The sequence below is a fragment of the Neurospora hispaniola genome, assembly GCF_033458365.1.
Source record: "Neurospora hispaniola strain FGSC 10403 chromosome Unknown B0T23scaffold_4, whole genome shotgun sequence".
Classification (NCBI taxonomy): Eukaryota; Fungi; Ascomycota; class Sordariomycetes; order Sordariales; family Sordariaceae; genus Neurospora; species Neurospora hispaniola.
The window spans coordinates 1,313,270-1,331,210 of NW_026944409.1; the positions used below are offsets into that span (position 1 = coordinate 1,313,270).

General features: G+C 39.8%; 4 protein-coding genes across 4 annotated transcripts; all 4 read left to right on the top strand.

Annotated features, from left to right (window-relative positions):
• Positions 1-3,414: 3,414 nt before the first annotated feature.
• On the top strand, positions 3,415-3,564 carry B0T23DRAFT_317413 (uncharacterized protein; the record flags this gene model as incomplete). Its single annotated transcript, XM_062835001.1, has 1 exon — positions 3,415-3,564. A coding segment is annotated over one exon (150 nt), but the record flags the coding sequence as incomplete, so codon positions are not given.
• A 2,001-nt stretch (positions 3,565-5,565) lies between these two features.
• B0T23DRAFT_428592 (pseudouridine synthase) lies at positions 5,566-6,987 on the top strand (the record flags this gene model as incomplete). The annotated part of the gene is made up of 1 exon (XM_062840142.1): positions 5,566-6,987. The coding sequence occupies one exon, from the start codon at positions 5,566-5,568 to the stop codon at positions 6,985-6,987; it is 1,422 nt and encodes a 473-aa protein (XP_062692770.1).
• A 4,654-nt stretch (positions 6,988-11,641) lies between these two features.
• Positions 11,642-13,065, top strand: B0T23DRAFT_138752 (uncharacterized protein). The gene is made up of 4 exons (XM_062832320.1): positions 11,642-11,906; positions 11,985-12,242; positions 12,394-12,741; positions 12,805-13,065. The coding sequence occupies exons 1-4, from the start codon at positions 11,843-11,845 to the stop codon at positions 12,915-12,917; spliced, it is 783 nt and encodes a 260-aa protein (XP_062692771.1). The 5' UTR covers positions 11,642-11,842; the 3' UTR covers positions 12,918-13,065.
• An 816-nt stretch (positions 13,066-13,881) lies between these two features.
• On the top strand, positions 13,882-14,282 carry B0T23DRAFT_412414 (uncharacterized protein; the record flags this gene model as incomplete). Its single annotated transcript, XM_062839484.1, has 2 exons — positions 13,882-14,115; positions 14,181-14,282. The coding sequence occupies exons 1-2, from the start codon at positions 13,957-13,959 to the stop codon at positions 14,280-14,282; spliced, it is 261 nt and encodes an 86-aa protein (XP_062692772.1). The 5' UTR covers positions 13,882-13,956.
• Between the last annotated feature and the right edge of the window lie 3,659 nt (positions 14,283-17,941).

The following is a 17,941-nucleotide window of genomic DNA, read 5'->3' on the forward strand; positions in this document are numbered from 1 at the left end:
AATTTAATTAATATTTAAAATAAATTAAAATTTTATAAGTATTTTATTATTAATAAAAAGTCTATACTGGGTATAAGAATTATATATTATATTAATACCCGCCTTCGTTAAACTTTTGTTAAAAATTAAAGGAAATAGTTCGGCGGTGTTAATATCTTTCTTCTTAGGGATTTCTTTTAATTAGCACTTATTGGGCAAAAGGCTCTATTTTATTAAGAACCCCTTAAATTCGCTAATAACCCTAATACTCCTCTTAAAGTACTTAGGGAAAATAATAATTTAAACCGTCTTCCTAATAAAATTAAAGAATAAAAAAGGAAACGCTTAGAAGGTAAATTGGACTTAGTTTAATATAGTAGTCGAATTTATTATTTTAATTTTAATTAGAGTATTAAATTAAAGTAAATTCTCAATTAATAAAATATTAAATAAAAAGACTTTCGCAAAATTTTAGAAGGACTACAAAATAATAACCCTACTATTTAAAATTAGTAGGTATTAATTAACTATATTAAATTTAAATTATCCGTACCCAATTAAACTGAATTCGATAATACTTTATAAATTTACCTAATTAATATTATAATTAATAAATATAACTTTAAATATTTAAAATAGTTTAAAAACCTAACTTTTATTATTAAAGCTACTAATAAACCCAATAATATTAAAAACGTTAAGTATACTAATATTAATAATTTGTATAGCAAATTTACTTACATTAAGGGTAGTAGAATTATATTTACCGAAAATCTCTAAATTGAAGTTAGCTTTATTAATAATTCGATTAGTACGGTTATTAATATTGCGTAGGATAGTAATCAGATATATAATATATACCCTAAAGCCGGCGACCCCCCTTTTATTATTATAATATATTTTAATTACTATTAAAGATCCAATTACTTTAAAGACTTAAATTACTCTAATATTGAAGACTCTAAATATACTATACCTATATTCCGGTCTATTTAAAAATTTTTAAAAAGAACTTACAATTACAAAGGAATTCAATTTCCTTTAATTATTATATATACTATTACTATATATAAAGCGTAGGGTTAAATATTAAACAAAGTTATTTACAATATTTCCAAAAAGGACTTTATAGCTAGACTATTATATATAACTATATCCCGTACCCGTACGATTAAAGGCATTATATTTAATAAGAGTTTCGAAATTAATGTTTTACGTGTAAAAAATACTAAAATTTACATATACAGAACTACGGATATAACTAAACGTATACTTTAATAATTACATCCCGGCTATCTATTACCGTTATATTATATCCGTAACCCGGGTAGTCCTCTAACTATAAATCGAAGGTACTAGTTCCCTCCCGGGCCGGGGGACGTTAATAACGATAATAATAATAATAATAATAATACTAATAACGGCCGGCCGCCCCGGGGAAGAGGAGCACGTGGTAGACCCCGCGGTAAATCTAGATTAAAACGTAGTAAACCGCCCGGCAATAGAACTAGATTAAAGACTAGCTCAAGAACTAGCAGTATAACTCCTTCTAGTAGAGCTAAATTAAGAGGAAGGCCCTATAGAAGACCTCGCAAGAATACTAATACTAGTAATAGACCGCCGCAATTAAAAGGAGGATAAATTAGTAAAAGTAATTATTACTATAATAGATAAATATAATAATAAACACGAAGCGCACCCTCCATATTAATAACCATTATATATTATTAAAATCTTTACAATTCTCAATTTCTCTCTCTCTATCTCTTTCATTACTTTTATTAACTATTAACTATTAGTTATATTAATCATCTTTAAAAATAACAATCTCGAATTCGAATAGTACCTTAATAATATATTAAAAGAAGAAGAAGAATACTATAATTTACTTACTATCAAACGCTAATACACTATTACTAAAAGTTAGATTAGTACTAAAATAATATTACTAACCACAAATGAACTTCCTTATAAGAAGACTACTACCATTAAATAACTTTCTCTCTCCATCCGGCCAAAACAATATATCACTCTCATTATTAATTATAATTTAGATTATTCTAATTTAGTATTTAGATAGTTAAATCTTACTACCGGCTTTAAAAAAAAAAAAAAAAGAAAGGAATTCAACTCAATTTATTCCACGCACCCTAATCAAATACTTTATAGTATACCCTTTTTCAAAGCAACCATTAACGGCACCGAAAAATAGTACGTCTTACAACGGTCTTATATCTCCTATTTCCCCGGAAACGGCCTATATATAATTAATATTAGAAGATTGGAAGATGAGAAGGATCTAAGAGAGGTTAGTAGTATAATAATTAATTATTTAAAGAAGAAATAAGGTATAAATAGGGAATTAAATATGCAAATTCTTTAGATTTATACTAATAGTAATTATAAGTATTCCCTTAACTGTTATACTACGGGTATCCCTATAGTACCCCCGGTAGGGCTAGTAATAGTAAGGTAGTTGGAAGTAGACTATATTGTTTAATTGGAGCGTTTTGAGCGTGTTTACTAAATTTAATCGGGTTTATAAGTAAAATAATAGAAAGATTCGCGGAAGGGGTTAGATCTAGTGATGTTTTGGCTAGTGTTGTGCCTTTAAATACGAATTTAAATTGCTAAGAACCTTCCCGTACTTCCTATACTTCCCGTCTTAATAAAGGGATTTAATTAGGTATATCCAAATTTAATATAGATCCAATATTTCGCTTCCTAAATATTTACAAACATGGGCGTTTCTCTGTCTTCCTTGGCCATATCCAGGCTCCGGCCAAGGAAACTGTATTTTGAATAAAAATTATTAATAGGTTAGTTTATTACTTATTAATCTATTCCTAAGTTTTTACAAGTTTTGACCAAGTGGTGGTTGTGTAATTAATTCCTATATTAAATCCCTATTGCAAGTGGGTCGTTTTTGCTGTCCGTTTGGGTTTTGTCGTGTCTGGTGGTTTTGTCGCCAACTCTGTGGAGCAGAGTTGGAGACCCGACAGGAACCTGGACCCCTCTCCAATAAGTAATAGTTATTTAAATTAATTGTCGAGTTTTTTTCCTTATATCATTAACCTTTGAAAAAAAAGGGTAATGAAAAAAAGAAAAAAGAAAAAAAAAAAAAAAAAACTCGAAGGCAAAATTTTAAAAATTTTTTTTTTATTTTTTTCTCTTTTCCAGAATTTTCCATTTTGGACCCTAACCCTAACCCCCCTAGCTCTTTAGGGTTAATAGTATAGTTTGGAACTTAGTCATTTCTGGGACTTGGTTATTTCTGGGACTTGGTCATTTCTGGGACTTGGTCATTTCTAGGACCTTACGGTCGCAACTAAAATCTTTATTTTTAATTTCTTTTGTTTTTTTCTCAATAACCATCGCGTATACTACAATGCAACCGGTACTAAAATGACCGCCTTTTCTTTCTCGTCATTCTGACAGCATGTCTATTTCGATGTACGCGACAATAGAGGAGGAATTTCCGTTGTAAAGGAAAAAGTAGCTTTTTCGAGCTGCTATTCAAACCGTGTCCTACTTAGCGCTAAGTTTTCCTATTTGGGCCTGCCAAGCACGCGCCAAGACGGGTAATTTTCTGCATTCTAGCCTATTATAGATAGATACGCCGCGCCTTCTTCGCTTACAGCGTTAGAGTAGGCCTATAAACTACGACCTTTAGTATAGATCTTCTATGTCACCTTTCGGGCCTACGACAATGGCCGGGCAAGCTCTGAAAGCAAGGGCGTCTCAACTATTACACTCAATCTAGCAATATTCTTATTAGTAAACAATCTCTCAAAGACGTATAGAACTTAATAAAATAATTTCTTCTTCTAGCCGTTTAATAAATAATACCCAATATTAAATATGGTATATATACAAATTATACGATAAGTTTATAATAGAAGTATATCGAACTAATTTACTTTACAAATACAGTTTAAAAACTATACTTCTAAATTGTTCCTCTACTAATTAACGCACTAATCGTACGTCCAGAATATATAATTAATCGGACGGTTATTATTATATACAAAAAATTTACGCTTCTTACTTCCTTTATTCCTATTACTATCTAATATACTAAACTCATTACTATTACTCTTATAATAAAACTTTATAAATACTACGGAGTCCGATTATAAAAAATTGAAGAACTATTAAGTAAGGGTAAACACGCTTACCTTTATAACTTTAATAGCGGCTAATATATTTAATATATTGCAATTCCTAATCTTAATTTTTAGAAAATCGGTTTATAAAGTAACGGTAATATCCCTAAATATATTTTTAAATTATTTCCCATACTTAAAAATACTTTCTATAATTTAAAGACTCCTCTTAAATCGATAGTACTTAAATAAATACCTTACAATATTTAAATTCAAATCATAATTATATTAATATTAATTATAATCGAACTTCCAAATACCGCCGAACTTCTTATATCTTACGGCTTTCACCTTCCATTCACAACCCTTCTTACTAGACTTCGAAGTATTATAGATACCCTTAGAGGTATAGCCAATATATTTATTTTTACCCTCGCCGTATATAAAATTATACCGAATATATATACTATCGACCTTATTATTATTACAATTGACCGTAATATTAAACCCTTCAACTTTAATAGTAATATTAATATTACAAAAGAGAATCTTATAATTAAACCACTTCTATTTATAAAAGTAATATAATTATAAAGGATATTTACTAATATTACCCTTATTACTAGAAATTTAACTTATAGCGGATAGCGGGGAGGGAGCGCTAATTAGATTAATTACGCTAGTAGTAAACTTAAAGGGTTAATAAGGTAATTAAAGTAGGGTATTTTAATAATAATAAACACTACGGTAATAGAATAGCGATAGTAACGATAAGGTATAGGTGTGTTGTAAGGTACGTATTTAATTTCGTAAATATATTAGGGATATATACTCATACTGCCTGCTGTACAATTTTAGTGTGGCTGGCATTTACTAATATACTGTATAGGATAGCCCCTTCTAGTTAGTATGCGGTCACATTATTGAGGCACACGGTCACTTTATCCGCCCCGCTCCTTTTAGGTGGCCGGCGGCGTGATTTAGTAGCCCCACAGCCTGTACTGGTCTGTGCACCAGCTCCCTCTTTTGCAAAACCCCCCCTTTTACAAAGAAATTTGGCTGCCGGCTTTAGTTGCATTAACAGGGGACTTTACTATACGGCATCAAAAATGGGGTAACTGAAGCCCCGCAATAGCAAAGTTTGTAGTCGATATTAACGTTAAGCGGGTGTGTTATATTTGTGTGCTAACACTATCAGGCAGGCTATTGCACCAACTGGGTAGCACTACTCTGTACGTACATCCTCCGAAGGGAATTTCTTCCGTTTACCTACACTTAAGACAACACAACACCATCACGTCCGATTCATTACGTCCTGCTGGAGATCCGGCCCTCCATCCTCCCTTTACTGTCTTGTCTGTCGACAACCAAGTAAGCCATCGCCACCCTGGCTTCTTGTCGCTCCACCGCTGCTGCATTGCTCGCGCCATTCGTATCGATAACATCGCTGTCACGATTGCTCTCAGGCACGAGACAGAAGATGGCGGCCACAGTCGCGACAAGACTCGTCAATGACAATGAAACACCACCCCTTACCCCCAACCCCACGTCGGTTGTTGAAGTGTCGGATGCGGTGATCATATCTCCGGCCGCTGAACCTCCCGCTGTTGCGATCACTCCGTCTGATCCCTGGCCCCGGCCCTACTATGTCGAAGATGGCCTTCGCCGCGTCGTACCGTACCATTACACCTACAACACGTGGTGCAAGGAGCGTTGGCGCGGTCGCAAGCTGATGGAAATATTTGAGGTCGAATTCCGGGACCGGCCGGCCGAGTATTACCGTAACGCCGTTGAGACCGGCCTAGTTGTCGTCAATGGCAAGGCCGTCGGTCCCGAACACGTCCTCAAAAATGGTGACCTCATCTCCCATACCACTCACCGTCATGAGCCTCCCGTCACAGCCGAGCCCATTCGCGTGATTCACGAAGACAATGATCTGATTGTTATCAACAAGCCGTCCGGTGTCCCCGTCCACCCCGCTGGCCGCTACAACTACAATTCCGTTGTCGAGATTATCAAGTCCGAGAGGGGACCTGGTTTCTTACCGCGTCCTTGCAACAGACTTGACCGGCTCACCAGCGGTATCATGTTTCTTGCCAAAAGTCAGCACGCGGCCGAGCGTCTCGTTGCTCAAATCTCTCAACGCAGTGTCCGCAAGGAGTACATCGCCAGGGTTGTTGGCAGGTTTCCCGACGGTGAAGTGGTTTGCGATCAACCCATCCTTCAGATTTCCCCCAAACTAACCCTCAACCGTGTGCGCGCCAACGGCAAGGCGGCTCGAACCGTTTTCAAGCGCCTGGCCTATTATCCTCCCGTTGACCCTCCTACCAAGGGTCAGACCGAACAACCGGCTATGCCGGACCCAGAGCAAGCGGCGCAGAGGAGGGGCGAAGGAGAGGGATATTCCATTGTCCGCTGTCTTCCCGTTACCGGAAGGACTCATCAAATCCGGGTTCATCTCCAATTTTTAGGTCACCCCATCCAGAATGACCCGATCTATGCCAATCAAAAGGTTTGGGGGTTTGATCTCGGCCGTAACGATGCCGACGCAGCTCGAAACAGTGACGAGGATATCATCTCCCGTCTCTCTCGGATGGGCAAAGAGGACATTGCTGATGCGGTTGCCTATTATGACGAGATGGTGGACAACTACCATAGGAAGAAGGCGGAAAAGATGTCTGGCCAACTTTGTGACGTTTGCCGGACACCGCTCTATACAGATCCTGGCGAGCAAGAGCTTTCGCTCTGGCTTCACAGTCTCAGATATGAGGATGCTGATGGAGCATGGAGCTATGTGAGCCCCTTGCCCGCCTGGGCCTTACCTCCGAGTGGTATGACCGGACCGACAGAGGTAGGCGGAATGGATGATCTTGTAAGCGCTGTCGATGCAAGCTCAACATAAAGAGAAAACCTCGCGGAGGATATTGATGACCCGGGCCGTGCCCATGGCTTGTCCCTCGGAACAGTAACCTTTGGTTACACTCTTGAGGAGATGGATGGTTCAGGCAAACTGCCGAGTCGTGGCTTGGCCAACTCACTGCGAGGTTGTGCCTCGTCTGGAATTCTGGGTAAGAACCAACAAGTATGAGCACTGAAGACGATCTATTGCAGATTAACACTATCTTTCCACCGTGACCTCCGTGCTGGTGGGGACTACGAGGTCGAGGAATGGTTTCAGAAGGTATGATGCCATTCACACCGGTCTTCTACTACCGATGATCTCCGCATGGTCCTAACCGCGTGTAGCAGATCAATGATGTTGCAACGTGTGGGGTCGATACTGCCTCTAATTAGTGCCTGTTTGTTCTGTGCTTGCAACTGAGCGCATGCACTACATGGGTTAGTAAGGTCTCAACTATATACTCTCACCGCGCGCAAACTCTTCTCAACACGCTACCATGCTGTTTGCTGAAGCTATATCGCTGTCCCACGCCCGTGCGTTTCCGACAGACATGCTCAACTGCCTAACAAGTGGCCCCTAAGTCTCGAAACGTATCCCATCGGACCTCGGACAGGATGGAAAGCGTGGGTCCCCGGGGTGTGCGACAAAGTTCATATTTGCACCAAAACATACCAGATAGTGCTCGATCCGTTTCTCCAATACCTCGCCTCCTTTCCCACTTCTTGTAGCCGCTTTCGTCGCTTTAAGGGGATATTGGCTCGGGCTTCGGTCTTTGGGTAGTCTACACTAGTCTAGCCCTTCGCGCACTGACGTTACGCAGTTACGTAGTAGGGACGTTGGGTTAAAATGACTTTTCGAGTAGAGAAATGCAAAAGGCACTGTGTTTCAAGCCTGCACATATAGTGAAGTTTATCAGAGGCTGTAATAATAACAACAAAAAGGGCTTAAATCTCGAGTTATTTAATAGAAGAAGAGAAATGAAAACTAGGGGTGCCTAAATACCTAGGAAGAGAGTGCTAGTAAATAAGAAAGTTTAGTAAATGGACAGCCTACAGCATAGATTTCTAATAAAGTTCTTATATATACTTGCTCCTCTTATATAAAATGTTAATAAATGAAGATAGTTTATTATTAGTTAATATATTTTCCATTTTATATTTATAAAGTATAAACTAGATAATACTAAACTATATCTTATATAAGAGGCTAGTGCTCAGATAGAGTGACTGGGCCTGCAAGCTTAGTTGCACTTTACTTAGCTAGTGCTTTAGGTTACCTATTTATTCTAATATATAACTATGCCTCTAAAGACCAGACTTGGCCTGTAGACTTTTTTCTCCTTATTAATAATTCTAAGTTCTATTCCACTCCTATTATTATATATACCCAGTAGACCTATGATATTTTAAGATTTGAAGAGATTTTTAAAAATATAAATATCTTTAACCTCTTATATAACTACTCTTAAATAAATGTAAGAGAAAGCAGTTACTTATACTCTTTGTAAAAAGTAGAAATTTTGTAAAATGTACATATTATTGTAATAGGTCTGCTAGAGTATTACATAGCAAGCAGTCGTGTAATAGTTGAAATGCTATATTTAATAAGGAGAGCAAGGGAAGACTATATTAGAAGAGTGCAGTCGAAAGAAGGTTTTATAGTCGGGCGTACGGGCTAGGCAAATACGTGAGCTGGCCAACTATAAGGCTCGCATCCCTATCGATAAGATACGAACCCGGCTTGGCAGAGCCAAGCCAATTCCTCAAGCGCTAGCCCTATAACAATTATAGTTCAAAACCGCTAAGATGTTAAATTCTCTAAATATAAACATAATTATAATAATAGTATATATTTTATAGAATATATTTATAAAACTTTTATACTTCATTACCTTTTATATAGCTGTAATTCTTGTATTTTAAATACGTAATTTATATATTATATTTCTAGTAGTATAATATATCTTAGTTAGTAGTATTTTATACTTTTTTCTAAATAACTAGAAGGGATCTACAAGGTATATATATAAGTAGGTCTTGAAAAGAGCTTAGAATATTTAATAAAGAGGAGAAAGTTCTATGCTAATATAGCTGGCATGGAGCCGACAGTTAAATATATAAGAAGCGTAAGTATTAAAAGTGTTAGAAGAACTAAAGTTAGAAATGTAGCCCGTGCGGCGCCCTGAGGGATATACCTAATAGTACGTAGTGCATTTGGTACAATAACGGCTGCTAACAACTGTCTAGCCAATACACCCAACTAGAGAGCACGCCTAGCTTACACTAAGTGCCAGCTAGGCAAATACCTTAGGCGTCAGCTCTATAACATTAATTATTATAATAGTATAATTATATCATTTAACTTTAGGCTTGTTGGAATATTATATTATATTTATTAATTTGTTTGTTATTTATTTTTAATAATTCTACACTAGTATTATTACTACAGATATAATAAGTAAATATTTAAAAGGAATATATAAGTATTTAAAAGTACTAAAAATATTAAGACTAGAGACATAGTTTAAACGCTATATTGATATAAATATACTTTGTTTTAAATAATATATTTAGTACTTATGATAGGGTAGTAATATATATAACTACTAGGCTAAACCTAGCTTAGTAAAAGGTAGAATAATGTTTATTTGCTAATAAATATTGGAGTATATTACTATATACTAGAATACTAATATTATAGTATTTACTTCATTATAGTACTAAAATAGCTACTAATAGCTAACTACCTTATATATTTAACTAGAAGGTATATCTAGCTTATAATAGCTATATTACCTTTATATACTAGTATTATAGTATCACGTTTTATACTGTAATATTATATTACCATATAGTAATAAAGTTGGAAGTTGGAACGATATATAAATTTAATATACTACAAAATATATAAAAAGTTATATAAACCTATATAAGCTGTATAAATATCTATTTACTATATTTTAATCATAAATATATTATCTTAGTAGTATAGCAGAATATTATTATATAAATTATTATAAAGTAGAATTATATTGAACTTATAAAGTGGATTATTAATTTGTATAATTATAAGAATAATTGAGCAACTATAACAATTATAAACGTGGTATTTTAACTTATATAAGTAAGAATAAGTAGTATTTTTAAGATATATAAATAGAGCTCCTAAATATATTTAGGTAATTAGCGAGCCCGCATTAGCTTAGTAGTTACTATAATGATAATGATAAAGTTAAAGAGTTTTATTAACTAGGATTATAGGGTAACAGAGTACCATTAAGTGTAAGGTAGGATATATATTATAATATAAAGAAGGTGAAGGGAAAGTGTATATAGAGGACTAGCTATATAAGCGAGAGTCTAGACTAGGCTAGTCTATATACGTATACACACGTGGAACTATGTATAATCAGAGCTACTAATAGCCCTAATATAGCAGCATATAGTATAATAATATTATATGTTAATACTATAATAACTAGAGAGTGTCTATTAACTAGTAACAATATATTATAGTATAATATTAGCTTACTTTATAAAAGGTTTATATTTTTATAAAAAGATAAAGTATTTTAAACTATCAATTTAATTTCTTAAAGTAGCTAGTATATTTACTATCATACTATTATATTATAGTAATACCAATAATATAACCAGTAAGTATTTATAACCAAGCTTTATAATATAGTTTTCATGATTATAACTTATCTAAATATTTAAATAAAATATATATTCGCTAATAGTAGCTTAAATATAATTATTAATATCTTTAAATAGGTAAATAGTAGTAGAAATTTACTAAGATAATATATATATATATATATAAGCTAGTTACTCTACTAAATAGTACTATATAAAATTATTTCTTAATATAATCAATTTGGATTATTAACTGTTTTCTAATAAGAGAGATTACTTGTAGATAAACTAAGTATAGACTTTAAAAATCAGGTAAAATAGTTATAATTTCAAAAAGAAGTAACTTAGAGCTACTAGACTTCCAGATATTAATAAGTATAAATATTCTTACCTATTACTAGTTTATACCATTAGTAATATAAATAGCAAATAGCAGTCTCAACTACTAGGGACAACGTAAGTAGGTAGTCAAAATCCTTAGCAAAAAAGGAGCCTTGGAACAAGCGGGGGTTAGCATTAACAGGGGACATCATTATATAAAGGCGTTATACAAGATGCGAGAGTTTGAGAGCACTGGGGGTTAGCCATTCTCTACCGCGTGTCTCTTCTGGGACCGCTCAGGCCCGGGAGAGGAGGGCTGGCGGAGGAATGACCGGCCTAGAGCACCATCCGCCTCGCCCCCGTCAGTTCGTCCGTGGCCCGGACCCCAATGTCTAGTCCCCAAGTCTCCGAAACCAACTGGGGAATGGAAAGTGGAAGCAACAGCCCAAAGCATCTGGCGCACAGACTGGGGCTTCTGGTCCATACTCCTCTGATCCCGATCTTTCAAACCACCTTGACCACCTTCCCCACCTTTGGAAGGTCACCTTTGAAGAGTGGAAGTGTGTACTTGTAGACCTAGCAAGACCAGGGTTCCTTCCTGTTCATCCTGGTCTCTTTGGCGGAGCCATCTCTGATCACAGCCTAGACTACGCTTCAACGCCGTGCTGTATTCTTATAAGTGGGCTTCCTGCGAGAGGCTTCCCTTGGTTCCATCCGTCCACCTGCTCCGGCTTTATCTAACGACGAACCGTATCTATTTCTTTTCATCACTCTCATCTCGAGCAAGACAAAATATTCAAGAACAGTAATTCGGCCTTTAAGACAACATCGATAGACATACAACACCAACGTCGTAGTACACTTACCCATATCAACACAACAATCACTAACTCAAGATGGCTCGGTCTCCTCCTGCTCCCACTACCGGGGACAATAAGCCGGGTACGGTGAAGAGGAAAGGTGAGTGCTGAATACCCATTCTCTCAGGGAAATCCACCGTAAAACGTCCTGACACTTTATCTTTGTTTGCGGTCACAGGCACGAGAAGCGTCTCTACCCTCACGCCTTCACAGCTAGCTAGGAAGCGAGCAAATGATCGGGAAGCGCAACGCGCAATAAGAGCTCGCACTAAGGAGCTCATTGAAAGGTTACAACGCGAATTAGAAGAATCAAGGGGAAGGGAGAACCGCGATGGAATGGTTCGTGAACTGCTTCAGAAGAACAAGGCATTGGAACACGAAGTACGAGCATTGAGGGAAGCCCTTGGCATCGGGAACCGACCGTTTCCTCAATCTGGTAAGCTAGTTTTGATGTTTTCTTTTCTTTCTTTTCTCCTCCTTTTTTTTTTTTCCTTTTCTTTTTCCTTTTTTTTTCTTTTTTTTTTCTTTTTTTTTTTTCTGATGTGGTCATTTCTATGGTCTCAAAGGCTAACCCACTGTTACCAAAGGCTACGAGGTAGATGGACTGCAAACTTCGCCATCAGCAGTTCCAGGTCGCGGGGCATCTATCCCCCAAGGCTCCACGGACTATGGTGCACCGACAAGCTTTGGGTCATCTTACCTCCCTACTCCTGAACCTTGTGAGGCATGGCCTCCGGTCGTCCCTGTCTCTTCAGTCACTGTTTCTTCAGTGGTTTCAAGTCCGTCGTCATCCACGGGGCATCCTGATGAGTACGCGGCTAGCCACGTCCCCACAAGCGTCCCTTCTTCCTTGATGGACTCATCTGTAATGGGTCAAGCTACGGGAATCTCTTGCCTGGACGGTATGAAGGTCAACTACGAGGACATTGAAGCTGGTGAGTAGCTCCCGTGGTTTTTGGTTGATGTCTTGTGTGCGCGCGTTTACTGACGCGGCCTAGACCGCGGATACTGTCCGACCAGCGTTCCACAGCCGCAATCCTCTTATCTCCCCCAGCAGTCCTGGTCCATGTACCCCACATCAACCTACTATCCACAATCGCCTACGGTTTGATGCTATATCGACACAAATGTCTGTTTTTGAGGTCAAACAGCGTGTCGCGGACGGGCAGCCTACGAGAAAACAGCTACAACAACACCAACCCTTTGGACAGCAATTACACATACAGACAACGACCATCGACGTCGATACAAAGGCCAACGAGGCGCAACGTTTTATGCAGTCCCCAGATTTGCGTAGGCAGTTTGTGTGAGAAGGCCAGCCCGCCTTCGCAAACTCGTTTGAAACACAGATCTCGGAGCGTTTACGTCACACATCAGCTACACAGCAAGCGGCTTGTTTTGTTGGGATGTTTATTATTATGATTTTTTTGGGGGTCCATAACTCTGGAGCATCTGACCTTGTTTCCCATTATTTCGATCTCCAAGAGAAGACCATGGAGAAGAACAATGCATTTTACGGCCGGCATGGGGGGGGGGGGGGGTGTCCCTACTTTATCTTATTTCTTCTACGGGTTATTCGGTTTGTATCCCTACCTGTCCCGCCTACTCAAAAAGGGGGCAGATGGGATGGGTCAAGACTATCAAATGTGGGAGGGGCAAGCACCCCTTCTACTTTACACCGGCTAGCGGGGGCAACGGTTCATAAAAACGCATCACCTGGCGCAATATGTTGGTTTTTTTGGGGGGGGGGGGGGGGGGGGGGGGGGTGGGTTTGTTTTTTATCATTTTTGGTGGGCGGTCATACACAGCGAATTATAGAGGAACGGACAATAGCATGATCGGCTGGTGGAGTACGTATATACTCTTGGATGGAGTTCGGTCATTTTTTCTTTTCTTTCATGTTTTTGGTGTTTTTGGCATCTTTGGCGTTTGCATGGTTAGACTGTGTGTAGAAAAAAAGGCCGCCTTCCCTTTGTGTAACTTAGTATGCAGGATGATTTATGACACTTGAATGAACCTGAAGCTACTGAATTGTTAGTGTCAAAGAGATCTCCCTCGCCGTTCTATAAGCAGCAAGAATATATAATGATTCGTGGTTACGAAACAGTCTGGAGGTCTTAAGCACATCACCACGCAAGTACAGAAGCACCATGCCACTTGGAGCACCTAGCATTGTGGTTTCGCGTAGGCGGAGACGTGGATGTGCATTCGGTCTGAAGCTCAGGAGCTCCAACAGTCTCTCTGATTGCACTGACCGCACTCGCCGGCGCCGTCCGATACGTCATGGTGTTACGCTCTCCTTCGTCGGTGTAAGTAATTACTTAGCATGACCTCCATAGTTGTTTACAGGTATGTAGTGTAAACTAGTGTATAGCAATATGGAGGGTACGAGGGCGTCAAGGTACCGGGAAGGGATGGGGTGAAGCAAGGGTTCCTGGTCTTCTTCTTAGCGCTGGATTTGGACAAGCACCACTAGGGCGAGAAATACAACAACTCGAGAGATTGCTGCACGCAATTGGTCAATGGGTTTCAGCATGGAAGGCGCACAGAAAAAGTAAGAAAAGGCCAGATGGAAAAGGTTAGCGAAACTCGAGGAGCGACCGCTTGGTGGGGCATAGTGTGTGGTGAGTGGTTTTCTTCTCCAAGGCCAGCGGAGCTCGGGGCTCAAGAGAACTGGCGATGGCTCGGTAAAGGGAGACCCATGTTAGCGCAGAGTGGCTTTGAGGGCGAATACTCAGAACTGCAAGCACGGTAGCGCGTACGTAGACCGGCGAAGTACATACTCAAATCCAAAAGGGTGCCGAAGGGGCACTTCGGGCTCGGAGTTCACCGGGCTGTTGCCCACTCGGGCATGAAATGCTGTGGGTAGTGCCGAGCGCGACTGGCTTTAGCTCACGTCGCCAAGGTATGCCTGAGCCAAGAGGATACCAGATACACGGTTGAATCTGGCGAAGTTGGGTGAAGGGACAATTCCAGCTGGAAGGCCACACACGGATCCACAGAGGTACATACAACTAGAGTGTGTGTCTATGTCAGGTACACTTGCACCCGAGAGACCGGTGCTCGGGCTTGTACGTGCACATTCGAGACCATCCAGCCCTGCTGGAGGAAGCTAGTATCCAAGAGGGGAAAGGACGGGCGTGGTGCGTAGACGGACGGCTTTGGCCTTGTAAACCTTGAGATGGAATCAGTCCAAAGCGCATACGAGTCCAAAGGTTTCGACGGGCGAATCCGAGAGCCCAAGGAATGCACGTACCGTGTTACTTGTGTGTCAGATGGCAAATTGGCGCTCTATGAATGGCTGACGCATCAGAGGTGCTATAGCGCTCGAGCCAATGGTAAATGGCCATCTCGTGGGGAATCCCTGGAAGGCCTTGATGCATAGGTACCCTTTAACTAACGAGGGAGACTACTGCATAGTAGCTGAAGGCAAGCATGTTGGCCCAGTTGCTTCCCAGAGCCTCACTAGAACGGACTTGTACCTGCCGGGAGGATATCAAAGGGAAGACGTAGACACATTTAGACTACATACTAGCTAAAAGCAATAAGCCTCGAATACCACCGCCGCCACCACACCGCCGCCACCACGACGCTGGGAGTCCTGGGTTCATGCTCGTGGATAGTGGCAGACGAGTCAACTTTCAAACAAATCCGTCTCAGAAACTGGCCACATGTAGCTCACGGCCACTGGCTCATCAAATTAGGGAACAACACTGAGCAACCACGCGTAAGAGAGTGCTAAACCTTTGGGGATGAACTGGGCGATTACCCCGACATGCTTGATCAGCAAATACCATCACTATACTAGTGCCTGACTCCGCAATCACGGAGAGCTTTGTTTTTTGGGCGTAATTTCTTGTAATGCATTGACCGGACGAATGGGAAAGCTGTTAAGGTTTGGATAGGAGGTTTTGATATACATGCATATACAGCCTTTTGGGAGGCTATAGCAAGCTGATGCGGTTGGGCGACACCTGCATAGTAATGGATACTTGCATGTGCTCATGGTTTATGCCCACAGTCTCCATCCCGGTTCCTCCGCGTCTACCCCGACCCCTCAGGCACCGAGGCGAGGACGGGGAGGACGGCGGGACAGCGGGGCTGGGAGTACGGGGAGTACGGGGAGTACGGGGATGATACGGAGACGGGGACGGAGGGGGCACATGGGGGAGGTAGCATCCTGGGTGTGGTGGTTCATGTGGTTTCGAAGGCAGCAAGGTTCAGGAAAGGGATGACGGACGCAGGGACGTGTAAGAGCAGACAGTCGGTGGGCGGTGGACGTGAGCGTGGACGGTGGACGCAAACAATAGCCGACGGGGAGAGGAGGAATACGGGTGGAGGCGCGCACAGCTACTTGGTGCTCGCGATTAGACCGCAGCGCGAGAGGACCGTCAAGACACTTGAATTCTATTTTTTTTCGTCTGTTCGTCTCCTGGTCGCCTTTTCAAAGAAACAGGGTTGTTTGTTCCTCCAATCGCAAGCGTATTGGCGCATGGTGCATGCATGGTAAGGACTTCCATCTCTGCGATGCAGTTTCTGCCCGAGTTTTGGACAGACCGGTATCCACCCAATATCGCTGCCAGCGATCTCACTAGTAAAGTAAAAGTAGTACTGTGTGGATTTTACGTCGGGCCCCATCCTTCCGAGACTGGACCTCCTTCATCTATCTGATGAACCTATCAACCTGTCTACGCTACCCGACACTACCGCCTCTGTCCGCCGTACATTAGACTAAGGGCGTTGGCGGCCGTCTTTACTATGTGTATGTACAATACGCTAGGAGTCGACCGGAATAGGTAGGTAGTGTACTATGGTGATATGGGTAAGTTAAACCCGCGGGCCAGGTCGTTGACTACACAGTGCTCACGAAGCATTGGCTGTGGTAGTCCGTGTAAGATACCTAACAGGGAGGTAAACCTTTTGCTCGCAACCGCAGTACACGTGCAGTGCTATATACTACCGAGACTACCACCCAGAATCTCGCCAAGGCCGAAGCTGATCCTTGAGATCTACATGCCGATCAAACTGAGGTTGGATGTACACATTAGTCCTAGTAAGTTCGTTAGCTTGGTACCTACAGACAGGGGTTTTAAGCAGGGGAGACGGGGAATGTAACAGCCCGCTGTAAGTACCCTATTAATACCCTGTAATTATACTAATTATAGAGGGTATACTAGGAAATTCTAGTAGTTCTAGTTAGAATTTAAGGGTTTGTGTGTGGGTGGTTGAATCCCTCTGTTAACCGATTCTTACTTTGGAATTAAATTATTTAAACTAATTAAAACTTATAAATAGACCTATCCTACCTTGTAATTCTCCCTATTACCCTCTTATAAGAATATGTAGGGTAAGTAAGAGACTAACAAACTTTCTAAAACTAATATATAAGTTCTTCGATAAACTTTATTATTGTATATACAATCTAATACTAGAAAGTTTGTTAGCTTAGTTCTTTACCCTCTTAGTCTAATTAAGGGAGCTTAGAGGTACTTATTAGCTTAAAGAGTTAAAGAGTAGAGGAAAAGTAAACTAAGAGCAAAATTGGTAACTTTCTTACACACAAAGGCATTTTTTCTACTCTAATCTTAGCTTAAATCTACTTTTAATCCTCTAAAGCTATTATTAAAGAGGTTAAATCCAGTAGATTCTACACTTATTCTACCCAATTTTACCCACTTTTACCCTTAATTTAAATATATAAAGGCATCTCACTTTCCCTTTTCTAATAGTTATAACGGGTCTGCTAGACTATTACATAGCCAGTAGTTGTATAATAGTTGAAATACTATATTTAATAAAGAGAGTAAGAGAAGACTATACTAGAAGGGTATAATTGAAAAAAGGTTTTTTAATTGGGCGCACGGACCAAGCAAATATATAGATCCAACTGTTATAGGCATTGCTGCCATATTCCTATATATAGATAGGTGCTACACTGCAGTAGTATAGCTAGCTTGCATACAACTGTCTAAGTGTAGTATAGTAGTTATATATACGCGCGCTGTGTAGTCCGAGTACTGGGCTCTATAGCGTGCCCTATATAGTTCTTGTACGTATATAGAATTCTCTTCCTATTCTTCGTATAATAATTAAAGTCTTAGTTTAGTGTTTGCTCGCGCCCCGTAATACTTTATT